This window comes from Marmota marmota, unplaced genomic scaffold (genome assembly GCF_001458135.2).
Source record: "Marmota marmota marmota unplaced genomic scaffold, marMar, whole genome shotgun sequence".
In the NCBI taxonomy this organism is placed as follows: Eukaryota; Metazoa; Chordata; class Mammalia; order Rodentia; family Sciuridae; genus Marmota; species Marmota marmota.
In genome coordinates, this window is record NW_026000068.1 from 18,974,260 (window position 1) to 18,991,800 (window position 17,541).

The 17,541-nt window shown below is 33.3% G+C and overlaps 1 protein-coding gene across 3 annotated transcripts; it reads right to left on the reverse strand.

Moving 5' to 3' along the window:
* On the reverse strand, window positions 1-17,135 carry Zranb2 (zinc finger RANBP2-type containing 2). Of its 3 annotated transcripts, none has more exons than XR_007351570.1 (11): window positions 16,805-17,135; window positions 15,022-15,074; window positions 14,820-14,928; window positions 13,583-13,665; window positions 9,129-9,205; window positions 8,116-8,250; window positions 6,892-7,061; window positions 5,423-5,509; window positions 3,445-3,603; window positions 2,333-2,403; window positions 1-1,779 (listed from the first exon to the last, which is right to left on the reverse strand). XR_007351570.1 is itself a non-coding variant. In XM_015490510.2 (11 exons), exons 1-10 carry the CDS (start codon window positions 16,858-16,860, stop codon window positions 2,374-2,376), a joined length of 963 nt encoding a protein of 320 aa, XP_015345996.1. In that variant the 5' UTR covers window positions 16,861-17,134; the 3' UTR covers window positions 1-1,779; window positions 2,333-2,373. The 3 variants fall into 3 exon arrangements, 2 of the variants coding, with proteins under 2 accessions (XP_015345996.1, XP_015345995.1); XM_015490510.2 differs by having other exon boundaries at window positions 2,333-2,407; window positions 16,805-17,134; XM_015490509.2 differs by lacking the exon at window positions 2,333-2,403.
* Between the last annotated feature and the right edge of the window lie 406 nt (window positions 17,136-17,541).

Here is a 17,541-nt window from a genome sequence, read left to right on the forward strand (position 1 = left end):
TGCTTGACTCACAGACTTTATTTACATTTGTCTACAGCATCATTTCCTTATGAAATGAACTAGTACAGCTCAGTTAAACCAAGAAATCATAATCATCTGAATTGTCTGTAAACTCCTATTAGCTAAATTTATAACCTTGCGTTTGCTTAGTACAGCCAAAGTTTTAAATACAAGAGAGCACAAGAATAAACCAATGTAACATGTAGAATCTAGATCATCATCTGGGCAATTTAGAAGGTGGACTTCCAAAAAGTCTGAGGCACAATTACAAGAGAGTAAAATTCTTGTGCAACCTACAGTAAACGTAGCAAGGAAAATTAAGACATAAAAAACATGGGAAAGCTTGTAGTAAAAATATTATGAAAATATTTCTACATAAGGTATTTTGTTTTTAGATTGGTTGAAGAGAAAAACATTCACTTTAAAATAAAAACAAATGTAATTTTGTTTGGTCTGTCTACTAAATACCTTAAAATGTTTAAAATTTTATTTAAATTGCAGCAGACAATGTTAAGGAAAAAGAAAAAACAAAAACAGAAACAAAAACAAAAGCAGTATCCCATAACAAAAAGCCCCCAAGCACAATTTTTGATTTCCTTTAATACTTACCTTGCATTGTCACTGAAGACACTGTTAAGAGAAACCTTTTTTAAACCAGAAAACCAAATAGAGCTCAAGTGACCAGATTTTAATTCTGAGAAACAAAACGCTAAGAGCATTTTAAGCCATAAGTTATTTCAAGTGAATAGGAAAAAAAATAAAATTTTGCTTATATCATGCAGAAATAAGCACTCACTTGTTATCCAGAAGAAAATTTTATGTAATGTGCTTAAACATCAAGGCAAATATTTGAATTCACAATGTCTCTGTTGGTCTTTCATTGAAAGGGATATACAGTTCAAAAGCTTTCTTTAATTTGCTCACTAACTATGATTTAGCCTTTTCTACCCTATCATATTTGATACTAGATCTTTAAAGGATATCACACAAAGCCTCTTAAACTTTTGAGACAAACATTTTGAGATTAAAAAAAAAAAATCAGTCAACCATATTAGTAGAGAACAGATGAACTGGACTTTCTTGCCCCAATATGGTTCATAAAGGAAATGAACACCACCTTTCTCCTTCTTCAAATCACAAGATTCTTTTGCATAAATGTGGTGGTGCAAAACTGGTGTGAAGCTGCATAAAGAGAGACAATGATTCTAAGGCACCCTCAGCATAGCGAATTTCAAATAAAGAAGTTTCCAGTAGGCTGCTTTACAACTTAAACTTGTCCTGGTAAGAATTACTCTGATATAGGTTAATAATAACATTAAAAAGGTTGTTTCCAATGAGTTTACCACTCTTGCCTCTATGCCCAAAGTACAGGCAAGCCTACTTAATCCTGTCTTAGCCAACAGACAGAATATATTTAGAAATAAGTATTTAAATTAGGAAACAAAGGTACTTTGTTATGCTGAGATGGTTTTAAATGAAGCAAATGGTTGTAAATAATGAATAATAGACCATCTATTTTGGGACATTATGGCTTAAAATGCAATTTACTTTTAATTTCACAAATAAACACAGTTGTATTATTCTGAAAAGCAATAAAGGCATGCACCTCTACTAGCAGATTTAGCACTTCTGACCAAGTAAGACATCAACTTCTTAAAAAATATGCTTCATGCACTGTACTGGATATTTTTTTTTAAGATGTAATTTTTAATACATTATTTCTTTTTTGAACTTGAACGGGAACCAGAATGGGATGATCCAGAAGATGACCTGTGGCGCCTGTAAGACATAATGGACAAAGCAGGTAATCTAGTAAACTAGATCTGTATTTTAGCATTCATTAAGATTGTAAAAGCAACAACAACAAAAAATTTAAACACCTTGATGCTAGAAAAAGGAATAATTAAAAACTAATATGTAAACTTACATACATAAGATAATCTGGTGTTTACAGACTTTGGATGTGAGCCTAGAAATGGTATAACCGTAATTTAAAACTCTATAATTGAGAAATATCTTCTTATTCCAAAATATAGCCACCTCTCAATTATTTAAGGTGATGAAGAGAAGCCTTGCAAAAATGCATATAAACAGATATTGTACAATAGACTTATAAACTTGTTAATGAAGTGTGACTACACCAATCTCTGTGATACACTATAGAAAGTGTAATAAGTCTATATGTAAAACCAATATAGCAAGGCTTCCAATTGTGTAGGAATAAATATATTCATAAATAATTAAATTTTGGAAATTGAGGTCACACAAGATGATTGTACAATTAGTTATAGTGTTATATTCATGCAGCTAATATGAATAAGTCAATATCAACCTGGGTAAAGTAGTGGTGTTCCGTAGGGGTTGGCCCTGGGCTCAGGGTTGTTTAGTGTTTTCACCAATCACCTGGCTTATGGAATAGAGAACATGTTCATTAAGTTTAGATGACAACAAACTAGGGGGATTATATGTGGCTAAGATAAAATTTGCAGAAGTGGTAAGAAAGCAACAGAAGGAATTCCACTCAAGTACAGAGTAATTTTCTTACAAAGAAACAAATGCACAGAACTAAGACTAATTGTGTGTAATCTAGTATCTAAACTTCAAAATGTGAAGAAGCAAAACTAAGCATTCTGTACAAGTAGGAATGTATCTAGGAATGAGATAATCCTACTATCGAACCCAAATATAATCAGACTTTACATAATCCTTATTTTCACAAGCTAAGAGGATATGGAAAATTAGCAAAGAATACAAATGAAGTCATTAAATGATTATATAATTAGACACTAAGAACCAAAAGAGCAAATGAAACTGAGTAATTTAGCCTGTTGCAGAAAAGGCTGACAGATAATTGCACTCTCCAAATTTTAAAAATATCAAAAAGACAAGTAACCCAGTAAAGGTTCTTCTAAAAAAGTATGGTTTTGGACAGCAAGATGAAAAATTTATTACCTATAAGGAACAACTTCCTTATAGATGAAGGGCATGAAACAATTTACTATGGTAATGCATTTATACATATTTAAAGACAGATTCCTAATGATCTGAAAGTTAATTTTATTAGATGTCCTAGAATTCCTATCAGTTCTAAAATTTAATTTAAAATATCATAAATTACAAAAAAATCAACCCATAAATTATTTCAACATACAACTCTGAACTGCAATCTTTAAAAAAAAAAAAAAATAACCGAGAGCTGGCTATAATATTATACAGGGAAATAAAAATTTAAACAAAATGATCTAAGAATAGTTTGATCTATATTCTAAACAACTTGATCAAAGTATAAGACTAAACAAAGTAATGTTTTTAAAATTTAAAGACGGAAAGTATAATTTAAAGGTGGAACAAAGGAGACAGGAATCTAACCCCTGACTAGGAAGTCTAGCTTATCTATTAAATATACTTAAGAACACCCATTCTTATTTCTACAGAAACCCAAACCTTTCAGGTGACCGTGATCTTGTTCGTCTTTTTTTGCGATCACCAGGTGAAGAAGATCTAGAACGACTTCTCTTTCTGTTCCTCTCAGGAGAAGATGATGAACTTGAATAAGATCTTTTTCGTGGGGAAGAAGAGCCCCTGTGGGACCTGGAGCTGGATCTTCATTGGTTGAGAAACAAATCAAACATTTCATTAAAAGAAGAAATGAAGAAGATTGTTCAGTTTCCAAAAATAAACAGGATTTATAACAACTATGAAAATTTTATATGAAAGAATACTTACTGCTTACTCAACAGAAGACTTCTGGATGAATATGAAAATACTCTATTTAAATATTAGTTATTTTAATTTCATCTCTCTTTAAAAGCCCACATACTCATTATTTGTAATTAAAACCAGCATTATAGTATTAATAAAGAATTTAACTTTTTTCTACATAAGATTTTTAATTTAAAACATATAAATAGTAAATTTAGCAGATAACTGCAACTGTGTGACATGTTTAGAAATTACACTCTTCCATGCGGGGAGAGAGTATGTATGCTAAGTACAAATTCCCAAGGAAAACAAACAAAACAATTCTTTATGGAATTAAGCAACTCATAAGTTAAGCTGCTATATGAGAAATATGGTACAGAAACAAGAACGAACAGTAATTGTAGTAAACTGCTAAAAATCCAAATAAAAATGAGTAACTTTAAAACTTGATTTACATTTATAATATATATTTATGAAAGTACCACTATTCATGAAATATGAAGTGTTGACATTCACATGTTTCAGGCAGAAGTAAATGTACAATATTTAAGTGCAAAACTTTTTTCTTCATTTACATAGTTTGAAGGAATTTAGCTCAAACTTCCCAAAAAATTCACCTTTGGGCTTAAAATAAAACCAGAAAGCCCAAAAGGAGAATTCTTTGGAAAGTTACGAGCAAAGAATAATGTTTAAATAGAATATAAAGGCTGTTCTATAAATCTTATAGTGTTTCCCAAAGGGAATATCAAAATTTACAGATATTCATTTAAGTACTAAAATAAAGGACTAGAATACTAATACATAATAAGAAAATGCATTTACTTTTTTTTGGGGGGGGGGTGCTCAATACAAGTGTGCATGTTATTCTTTTCTCTTTAACGATTAACTTCATTTGAACTACAAGATCTGACTCAAACTAACACCAATTAATTATGTTTACCAAAATAGCCATTATTAAACTTCAGTGGGATTTCAGCAGTTTTCTTATTTACCTTAAATGCCTTTAGTAAAAACAAAGGTAGTGTATTTTATCCAGTACAGAAAAACCTTTCAAGAGAGCTCCTACAGACTGCTCTCTCTACAGGTTTGACCAAATGCAACTTGAAAGTTCATAGCAATGCTTACTTAAGACTTCATCCTGCCTAAACTAACTAATCATACTACCTGAGTTAGTTTTAAGACAGGTGTCTGTTCTAACAATACTGTTTATAATACTATTTAAAATTAGAAATAAAAAAAATGTACACAGTACTCTGTAGAAACTCTATCTGACAAATGGCAAAGCTTTTTCTATAAATATTTGCCTTGCAAAACAAATCCTGTTTTGAGACAAGATTATTTTTCTTCCTTTTAATAACAAACTTTTCTTTTGCATATTAATTTTATTTGAACACTACTGCAAAGGAAATCAAATACTAGTAGTGGTGTGATGATAAGATTTGACTTCATCTTCCTACTTTATTAAATCTTAGGACAAAAATAACAAACTCTGCAATAATGGGAAACAGCCACCTTAATTCAATCATGGGAATGTCTTGGCACACGGCTGGCAATGGAAACATTTCATGGTAAGAAAATTAAGCCAAGGCAAGTGCATTAGTTTCTAATGCTAAAATAAAATTAACAAGTAGAAGCAAAATAAGAGAGAAAAGCAGCAACACCTTCTGCAGCCTTTAAATATTTTTCTCTCTGTTGTACAGAGAGATGCTACCTCATTCACCTTGATTTCGACCCACGAGATCTCGAACGTTCTCTGGAACTGGAACGAGATCTTGACTGCGAACTGGAAGAACTTCTTGAACGGGACCTGGAACAACATGGAAGCATTTTTTTTTCCAGGACCACTTAATTGATCTCTGTGATATGAACACTGAAAGAAAGACATACATTAGAGTTCATTTTCATATAAAACATAAATATATGAAATTAAGATTTCCAAAATTTTTGGTTTTAATAAAAAATATTACTTAAAAAATTAACTATCACTTTTCAAACCTGATAAAATTGCACTAAAACCACTAGGTTGTAAACACAAAGCACTACCATATTACTAGAAAAACGACAAATACTTTTATGCTCACAAATAATTTATTAGAAGCCACCCAGGACTAATATATCCAGGAAAATAGAATGTTACAATATGTATTTAATTTCGAGAATGTTCCTACCACTATTATTTATGAAACTCCTATTTCTTTGTAGCCTAGCTAGCATGAAGCTTTAAATGTTGGAATATACATATTTTGATTCCTGTTTTTCTACTTACTCCGTTTAGAGAATTAAAAGAAAAATTCATAACAATCCTGCCATTGTTATTTACAATACTGAAAAATGACACAAAAGAAAATATGGTACATCTGAATTCTTAAAGTTGTAAATAACAGACTACTATATTTTATTTCAAAATTACTTTATAATCACTTATTTTATGCTACTAAGCTTTATAGTATTAAATAAATAGGTAACTATTAAGAACTTGTTAGCTAATACTTCATTCCTAAATACGATTAAAATTCATTGTCCACAGTATTACTTAACTGTGAATAGAATTTTTTTCAAAAGAATGCTGTTTATTTAAGGCACTTCTTTTTCTCAGCCAAAGTTTTATTTTTATTTCGAACTATAATTACAGAATATGCATTTTACACTACCAAACAAAAGAATATTTAAGTACAACACCAACTGAATCCTCTACTTTATTCCTGGACAACCAAGTGATAAACAGTAAGTCACTGAACTAATACGGCGGATCTTGTTCTTTATGCAGAATACTGATATCAAAAGATTACCAAAAATTGTGTAACTATGATTTCAATGCTCAGAATACTCTCTATACTAACCTTTAATATCCTGAAATAATAACCCTTCACTGAACCTAAACATTTCTAAATGTAAGCTATTTAGATATTTAAATATCACTGTATGTCATAATTTAGTTGAATTTTTAAGTTTATTTTAAAAAGTCAGAATGCTAAAACATTAAAGGTTTCATATTAAAGATTTCGCATTTCTTAAAACAGTAGACAGTATGCATCTACATGGCACCAGGGTAAAAAGTGTTTTAAAAGGTGACTTGAACGATCTTTTAAATAAAAAGCTTATTTAATTAAAAAGAAATTGAAATTTATAAATAAAGAAGTTAGATACTGACATTTTGACTGGTGTTACCCTTGACCTGTACCCGTTTACCTGGACCTAGACCTTGAACTTGAGGGGGAGGATGAGCGTGATGAAGATCGTGAATGTGAAGATCGAGACTTTGAGCGACTTCGTCTATTAGATTTCTTTTTATTACTATCTTCTTCTTCACTGGCATCAAGATTATATTTTGAGAGATCAGCATCATCTTCATCCTCATCCTAACAAAAATTCATTTATATTTAGACATTTAGATATTAATGCTACCTACTAGGAAAAATGAATAGGTTCACATCCTGGACATCTGCATATGGATATAAGCACTTGAATCTCAAAGTAAATTCATTCTCAAATTCTGAAATATACCTATTCTATTTCTCATTCAGCTAATCAGATAGATAGGCTAGATAGGTGTAAACCTGGAAGTTATACTCTTTTCCTCTTTTTCTATCACAATATATTACCATGTTAGTTATGAAAAACATTCAATTCTACTTCATAAACAAAAGTCCCAGAGTCTAGTACCCTTAGTCTTTAGGTCAGAACTTAGATCCTTTTTTCTCTAGAATATCACAGTAACTCTCAGCTAGTCTAATTCTTGAAGTACATTTTGGTACTTCAATATCTCAATATATTAACACTTCTCATCCTGAAGAACAGGTCAGATAAACACAACTCATTTGTTTCTGGAACACTTGCATTCTAGGACCTCTTATGATCAGCCTTCAAAGTACCCCGAATCTGGACCAAACAGCCAAACTAAAACTTACCATCTGGCCCCACAGAATATCAGAATGAAGCAGGTGCTGTCTTCATCATTCTTTCTATTCTAAGAACAGTGGTCTACATATGAATTTTTAATGTCTGGTCTGTTTTCTACTCAACAGAAACTATCTGCTGTTCTGAATCTGCTCTCATCCCACCTCTTTTTACTGGCTCCCTCACATCATTTAAGTCTCAGCTCAAATTTTACCTTCTCATAAATCACCCCTGAAACCAAAGTAGTCTTCTTAATGTGATCGTATCATGTGTCTTCATAGCTTTATTAGTATCTTGGTCATTTACATCTGCTCTTCTCTAGAATTTAATAAGAGAGGGGTGGTTCTTTCTTGGTCACTATTTTATCTTAAAAAACAAAAACTGTATGGCAGAGTAGAAACTAAAACCTTTATGAGACTATATCTTTGTCAAGGCCCCAAGATTGTCAAAATGCATTCCTGTTTATGTAATAGTTCAAATAAGACAAATGGAAAATAGGACATGGAAATTATTTACCTCATCTAATTTATATTTAGAAAGATCTTCATCCTCATCCTCTTCTTCTCCCTCTGATTCTTTATCTTCGACTTCCTTTAATATAGAGGCAGGACCAACTGCCTTTCCTCTGTATTTTTTCTTTTTACGTCCAAACTAGAGAAAAACAGTTTCAAAATATTTCAGTGCACTGAAAGTGCATTAATGTTTTTTTAAAAAATTATCTTTATATATATATAATATTTATATCTTATAATTTCTTTATTTTTATATTAAATTTTTATATATGACAGAATGAGTTATAATTCACATTACACATATAGAACACAACTTTTCATACCTCTGGATGTATACAAAGTATATATTCACTCCAATTCATGTACTTTGGATAATGATACCCATCACATTCCACCATCACCGTAAGCCCTGCCCCCCCTCCCATCCCTTCCACCCCTCTGTCCTATCTAGAGTTTGTCTATTCCTCCCATGCTTCCCCTTCCAAACCCATTACCAATCAGCATACTTCTATCAGAGAAAACATTTGGCATTTGTTTTTTGGGGATTGGCAAAAAAATCCATTTACCTGCAAATGCCATGATTTTATTCTCTTTTATTGCTGAATAATGTTCCATTGTGTATATATGCCACTTTTTTTTTTTTTTAATCTATCCATCTACTGAAGGGCATCTAGGTTGGTTCCAGTTTAGTTATTGTGAACTGTGCTGCTATAAACATTGATATGGCTGTGTCCCTGTAGTATGCTGTTTTTAAGTCCTTTGGGTATAGACCAAGGAGAGGGATAGCTGGGTCAAATGGTGGTTACAATCCCAGTTCCAAGGAATCACCATACTGCTTTCCATATTGGCTGCACCAATTTGCAGTCCCACCAGCCATGTGTGAGTATGCCTTTTCCCCCACATCCTCACCAACACATAAATTGCTGGAAAAGACTCAACTTGTATTTAAAAACATTCTCCTGAAGATAACATATTTTCCTAATTTGTATTTAAACAACACAACCATATCCAGCTTACTTCATCATATTCTCCATCAGATTCTTCTCTTTCTATATATTCAACATTTTCTCTTTCATTAAAACCACCACCGTATCCTAAAAAAGAGAGCACATAAACTGTTGACAATTCAAGTAACAAAAACATACCCATATCACTTCCAAACAGGAAAAAGAAATTCCAATCAATGGCAGCTGCCTATCCATATAAATTATTAGTCTTTTAAAAGCAAGTTAAGAATAACCACAAAGAACAGTCTCAAAGTTAGATATAACTCAGTTTAAAGTCAAACTGCTATATTTCCGTTTCAATAAGAATCAAGGATTTAATATCACTGTCCACCAGTTCCACAAAGCTTAAATCTTTTGATACTGCTGAGCTAAAATGTAGTGATCTACTAACTAGAGCTTGGAAAATTCCTAATTTATACAGGCAAATACAATAAAATGATAAAGGTCACCCTATGGCTTTGGTTTAATTTTTGTCTACATAATTCTTTTTAGTTCACAATTAAGTTATTCAGGTTTCTGAAATAACTAGTAAAGCTTCAAATTAAATCTATTCTATTATAAAGTAATTAAGATTAGCAAACCTCTATTTTGATATTCAACTAATGCTTACAACTTGGCACATTTTGACATAAGCTTAAAACAAACTAGAGTAAGAAATGAGCTACTTTTAGGAAAAGTGAGATAAGAAATTTTGAATAAGTCTTCCCTCATGACAAAGAATAACACAATCTAACTTGTTAGGTATTTCACAACAATACCAGTACACAAGGCCAATGATTCTCAGATTTACGAACTTCATGAGCCCACAAAGATGACTTTAAATTTATCAGTTGTGGCCATTAAAGAAAAAAAGACACTTCCAAGTTTTACTTTCTGAAAGAAAATAACATCAATACAGCGTCTCTTTTTTTCATTATACTTTATATCAATAAAAAGTTAGGAAAGATGAAACTCTTCTTAAAAACCACATGATCTAGATAGGCAAAAATTTATAGAAGAAAAATAGAGCAATTGAACAAGTTTGATATTACAATATAATTGTCATCAGTGCAAATAAGTCCTTGTTCAAATGGACAGGATAATTCATATATGGAAGCATGTAAAAATATTAAAAACAATCCTATTTAAAACCAAGGAGTTAGGCTTTTAGTGGAGTTCTCTGTTCACCTTTAGTATTATAAAAGTGAAAATTTGGCAAATATGTAGAAAGCTGAAGATTAAATTACAGTAAGATTAATTTAACTCATGTAGGTAATTTTGTTTTACAATGAATATCACAGCAAATACCATGCTATCTTCTCATTCTCTCATACAAGTCTCAGAAAAAGAAACTAGTCTGTTGACAACATAGATAAGATATATTGTTTTAATTGTATGAAAAATCTGACTCATGAACTCTTTCCCTGCACAAGGGAAACACAGTAGCTCCATATCATAAAAACACTTGGGCATGTCATTTTTACCAAGTAATAGGTGAGCTGGAAAAATGGTGACATACTTTCTTTCATTTTGTTGATTTAGTACTCTACAGATAATATATTCAAAAACTCTTGCTTCTTCTTCTTCTTTTTTTTTTTTTTTTTTTGTGCTGCTGGGGATTGAACCCAGGGCCTTATGATGGCAAGGGAAGCACTCTACCAACTGAGCTATATCTCGAGCCCTCACTTCTGGTTCTTGACACTTTCCCAGTGCAATTCTCTTTCCACAAATCAGTAACAACACTGAAATTCGGTAACCCTTTCAGTCCCTTATTTAAATATCCTTTAGATACTTCCTATGAGGAATGAAATATAAACTCTTTACTATGACTTACATGGTCTTGCTGATTTCTAAAATGTTTCCTGAAGCTAACAAGGAGCTAATCCAATATGCTCAATTCACTCAAGCTCACAAAACCTATTCTTATTTGAGTAAATTCTCCTCACATCCTTATTTGAATAACTCATTTTTACTTCTTAAACACAACTTTCTCAAGAGGACTTTTAATCTTTGGCACAAATGTCTATTTTGCTCAACAGGTGATCACAGTACACTGCACAGTGGTTTATGAATATTTTTTCAATGAACAAAGATAAATACTGTTATCATCTAAAAACTTTTAGTTTCTTTAGAAGGCTTTAAAATACAAAGGCAGCCATTTTTTTTTTCATTTCTTTATAAGATTTTATAATATCAGAGCTTAGATAAAATAAGTAATCACAAATGAAAGCTTAAGCTGGGCATCGTGGTGCACTCCTGTAATCCCAGGAGTGCTGAAGCAGGAGGACTGCAAGCAACCAAGATCCTAAGCAACTCAGTGAGTCCCTGTTTCTAAACAAAATACAAAATAGGCCTGGGGATGTAGCTAGGTGGTCAAGTGCCCCTGAGTACAATACCCTGTCCAAAAAAAGGCAGGCTCACAGTACAAGTCTTAGAGAAAAGAGGATGAATATAACATATACTTCACAAAGATTATTCTAACAATTTTTTGTGATTCTATTCTCTGAACAGTTAATTTAGCACCTCAGAAGTTAAAAAAACAATTGTAAAGAATATAAATTTCAGTGTATTAACATTATTTTTATACAGTTATCATTAATAGTTCAATTTTTTAAAAAGTGGACAAAAATCTACATAATGGTAAATTCTAAAACAAGAGATTAATTACTGTACAATAATATGATGGAATTATGCTTAAGACAGTAACTTTCAGAGGTAGTGTATCATCTTTTTGCCTGTTTGTTTTTAATTCACATCCTGTTCCAATGCTCTCTTATCTCGAAATGACAGTTTCATTTCAAATAAGCTAAGAGGAATTGAAGAGCAAGAAAATGAGCTATTTTGCATATTCAACTGTTGCCAGCAAAAACAAGAGAAATGGAAATGGTTTACGATATCAGAATGATGAAAAAGCTGAGAAAGGAAGGAAAATAAGAAGGTATAAAACACAAACTACAGATTTTTGCTACAATAAAATTTGAAAGAAGCCATGATATAGATAGATCAAAATGTATATAGAGACTACTAGGTGGCTATTTTTCCATGACAAGACACAATGGTATTTCTGCTAACAGTAGTAATATAAAATGCTTTTTTCTTTTTCTTTTTAAAAGGTAGAGGGGTGAGATGAAGGAGCTATCTAGGGTAAAGAGAACATTTAGGGTTCTGGCTTATGTAACAATTATGGTGGGTGGAACAAATCATGAGAAAGAAACCACTGGAAGAGGACCAGGTCCTCTTCACATTCAATTAGGATATCATAAACCTAATATCTATATGGCAATGCTGTATGAGCAGCTGAATACATTGGTCAAAGAAGTTTGAGTTGGAGACATAAATTTGGGTACCATGGTGTGCCAATTGTTACTTAAAACTTGGGAATGTGAAGAAAAATTACTAGAAAACAGAAAAGGCCTAGAGAATGGACCTTTAAGAATCCCAACGTGCAGTGGAAAGGCAGAAGACAGAAGAACCAGAGATGCTAAGGAGAAAAACTAACTTTGATAGGCAAGAGAAGGAAAAAAAAGGGAAGTCTTATGAGTTTAATCTACCTAATCATCACAAAATCCATGTGCTGAGTAAGATGTAAAAACTGAAGGTGGAAAATGAAGAAATATATAGGATCATTAGGTCATAATGTTCTCAGATGTGAAAATATAAACTTGAAAAAAGGGCAGGGGAATAAAAGAAAAATGTTTGCTCTAATAGGTCTAAAAGATTCATCACCTTGATCCTCAGAAATTGAGACTGTGAAGGTGGTCCAAAATAAGAGAGAAAAACAGGCAAGTAATTTATTAACTCAAAAATCTGAGAGACTATATGTAGAAGCTCTTGACTATGTGATACATAAGTAGTTGAGTGATAAAATCAGAAGTATACAGACAGTGTGTTTGGGGGAGTTGCTAATAATGGGAAAACTAAATTGTGTGATAAAGTTTCACTATGACACTGCAACAGAGCCAATGGTAAATTATTATGTTAGCCAAGGATTACCAAACACCATCCAAACAACCTGTGGTCTTCTGAGATCCACCCCTGAAGAATTATGAGCATTTTGACAGTTCTACACTATGGAAAGTGTATTCTTAGTCAAGTTCAAGAATTATTACCTACGTTTGGAGGAAAACCTTCTCCTTTTTGGATGTACTACAAAATTACATGAATAGGAGACAATACTGTTATAATTACCAATTTACAAACATCTGAATCAGTGAGGGAAAATGTAGAAAAACATTTCTAGAACTATACTAATGACCCCTCTTGTTGGGATAGGACTCCCTACCACTATATTTTTTAATAAACTGTGAAATTATGAAACAAAAAAAAATTTTCTGTAAGGGAAAACAAAAAATCTCAGTTTAAAAAAACCACTAGGGCAAAAGAGACAGAACCCTCAATTATTACTGTAATCTTTCAAAAAGGTGATATACTGGTCAATTCAACTTTTAGCTTCTTTAGAAATCATTTGGTACAGTTGTATCTTACCTGTTCTTTCTTCTAATTTAGCATACTTCGGAGTATTACACATGTTACACTCTGATCTTCTGGCCCAATTTACATTACTGCAACTACAGAAATAAAAAAAATTTAAATCAGAAGGTCATGCTACAAGGTTAGAAAAATATTAGCATTCTACAACGTTAAAAGAAAAACTCAGATGAAATCACTAGCATAAAGCAAGGTTTTCTAAAAATGTAAATAAAAATTTACATAGCATGAAGAAAAACTAGTTGTGAAATGACAAAGTGTCAACGACAGAGAATCTGCAGCCCTGGGTTGGGTGCTATCAATTTGAATTAAAGGCTCCACTAATTTTTTAGTCTGTGAATTCATCTCAAAGATGATTAGGGGCGTACTCTTGGATGTTAATTTGTTGATATTCCCCTTCCACCTCTACTAATCTGTTTAAACACTGAACTCCATAACCTACCAAATCCAGTAACTTAATCTGCTATAGGAAAATTTCTTAATACAAATTAAAATTTTACAGGATCAGAAATTTATGTGAGCCAGGCATGGTGGCATATGCCTATAATCCTAGCAGCTTGGAGGCTGAGGCAGCAGAATTGTAAGTTCAAAGTCAACCTCAGCAACTTAGGAAGGTACTAAGCAACACAGTGAGACCCCGTCTCAAAACTTAAAAAAAAAAAGGGGGGGGGAGGGCTGGGGATATGGCTCAGTGGTTAAGTGTCCCTGAGTTCATTCCTGGTATTTCTCTGAGACCCTTTACTGATTCACTCTTCTTCCATATACCTAGGATTTATCTGCACAGCAAAAAAAGATGGAAGCCAGGAAAATCAATACAGAATTAAATTTAAACTAACAATAGAATCCTTCCTAATTAAAAACAATTTTTTTGATGGAAGACAACTTCTGATTCTAAAATTACTTTGTTAAATAGTCAAAATGAATTTTGTGATGCATTTCCCATTAATGATAGAAAACTAAAACATTTTGAATTTTTTCTCAATAATAAACATTTATTTACTGGTACATATAATCCATTATAGTAATAACTATTTTAAAATATTACATTTTAAAAATGCAAAAAAATTTAAAAATTTCTTTTATTATACAAGATGAAATGATTAACAGCCAAAAGACCTCCAATTTAAAAGGATACACTGACTTGTTAATGTGATTAATAAGTTTGTAATATTAACAAGGGAGTGACTGGATGCATTAATGGCAGGAAGAGTGAACCATAATTTGAAACACATACGTTTTACACTGCCAGTCATTAGCACTAAATAGGCCTCGGCTCTTTTCTGCAAGTGTCTTTCCTATTTCAGTACCCCCAGCCTTCATCATTTTTGCTTCAGTTGTTTTCTCTGAAAATAGAAAAATAACGCAATATTAATCTGGGGAAGATACAGAAACGATCTGTACATATAATGTTAATAGAATCTTCTTTAAATACTTACCCCGACCACATCGATTACAGCTGGTTCTTCTAGCAAAGTTTACATTTCCACATCTGAAAATAAAAAGCATTTACAGAAATCATTTAAGTCATGTGAATGTTTAAGGTGTCCTCACGACATTATCCAGAAGTTGTGGATTTCAGAACTCGCATCTGTCATGTCAATAACATTAATTATAATAAAATCACAATTTAGCTGTAGAAAAAGTGACTTGGGAGTCACAAAAACAGGATAACAAAACCCAGTTATGTGACCTTGGTTAAATCACTTGGGATTTCTGCCCTGGCATTTTTGTATTAGCATACACCATTACAATGAAAGCCCATTGCAAAGCTTAAGTGAGATTTTTATTCTGCTTCAGTAATTACTGAGAAGACATCAGGGAGATTTAAACAAAAACACCAAAGTACAATCTTAGTACAGGAAACAATAAGATATTTACAATGTTGCAAAAAGTTTTACAAGAAATACAAAATCCAATGGGAAAAAAAAAAAACGATAAGGGAGGGGTGTTTTTAAACACTGTAAAAGTTTCCTGTATTTATACATACTGTAGAATAGTCTCTCACAGAAGTATGCATTTCACTCTTAAAAGTCCTACCTCAAATATCTGAGGGTGTTGTCATTTCACAGGTGACCAACACCACAATGGTCAAAATTTGTTATTCTATATGTTTTGCAGTTTTCTACAATGTCTTACCACACATAACAACTCCATTCCTAACGTAATTTTTCTGTTCTACTTGATATCAGAGTTAGACTTCAGTCTCTTCAGATCTTAACACTGAACCACTATTAATGGCTGCCAATTAAGGAGTATATGCTGAATTTCATTTTCTACATCCACTACCAAGTTATTCCATCTATTCACTACAAGGAAGCAATTCTACTCCAGTTTTTTGGATGGTCTAAAACGAAACTAGAATTAAACACTGGTTTGTCCAACAGATTTTGCTCTTCACTATCATAAACTATCCAAGGCTAACTTAGTAACTGGAAGAAATTCAAGACTTTTATTTAAACATGAAATGTGCATTAAATATTTTTGAAGTCTCCAAGTAGAAACATCTATTTGTGTGCCTACAATAAGATCCGCCTAAAAACAATTCAATAGATCACATTGGGTTTAGCAACAATGTCAAACAGCAGAGTCACTAAAACACGTGGTCAGGCGTCTTTCAGGGCTGATGCAGGCAAAAATACAGGCCTTTCGACTCGAAAAACACAAAAAACTGAATTCTTGCATAAAATTAAAGATAACTGAAGAGAAAAGATGATAATTTCCCAAACCAAAGAAATCGAGTCGAGAAAACGGTATAAAGGAAAATGTACGATTAAAAACACAGAAAACAAGAAGCAAACGACGAGAGCAAGAAAGCGACGTTTTCGGCAAACAAGAATAAAGTTCTGCACGAAAAAGTCACGTGGGGGAGATCCAACACCGAGCTGGCCACGACCGGGGAAATTTCCTTATCTCTGAAACCTGGCCGGGGAGGGGGTGGGGTACAGAGACGAAAGGGTAAGTGATCTCGCAATGCAAAGGGACCACCTTGGAAAGATAATGTCGAAGAAACGCTGGTGACAAACCCAAAACAAAAGGTCCCCGAAAGACATTCCTCAGAAAGGTACTGGGAGCCTCCTTTCCGCCTGGGAGCCGGCGATTCGCCGCCTTAACCCGGCTTAAGGAGCGGGAGGAACTCGTGGAACAGCAATTGCCGAATCGACATGAAAAAAGCGTTCACTGATAAGTACGGCCCCAATTCGGGTCCCTTCATGAACTCACTTTTTGTCGGGGCAAATCCAGTCCCCGTCACTGACTCGGAAATTCTTGGTCGACATCTTGGACGCCACCACCACAGCCACCCGCAGCTACGTCTTCACAGGAGGAAGCGGGCCAGGGACTTTCGGCATCTCGGGGCTGTCCCCACGGCGCCGGACTCCGGCCCTCCACTGCGTTAGGATTTGCTGATGAGGGTACTCAGCCGAGATTGAGTTTGAACGATATTATACAGACCAAAATTCCTGTGCAATTGTTTCCTGGCTGAAAAGTTAAAACGCAAAGAGCTTTTCTAGAGCTAAATTTACAGGCACCGTTGGGACAGCCCAGGCAGGAGGCCTTCGTGGCACTAGAAGCTTCGGAGAGCCCCCTACAGGCGGGAGGACCCAGAAGAAAGGAACTTCCGCCTAGGTGGGCGGAGCTATGGGAAGCGGAGACGGAAGTGATTGTGATCGGTACAGGGGCGTGGAAACGCACATTACCTAGTCTTTGTTTTGGCGTGAGGTGAAGTGGGTTGTTAAAGTTTCTGGAGTTTATTTTAACGAAGGACAGAACCTGTTTTTTTCTTTATGCATGTGGGTTTTCATTTAGAAGCCTACTTTTTGGTTACCTAAGTAGGTTTAGCATAAGCAGTATACACAAGGGAATCAACCAGTAATTTTAGAACTAGGATATTGCCAGATGTTTTTAAATTTACCAGCATCTTTTCTGGTTCCATCGCATTCTCTTTCCAGATAGAACGA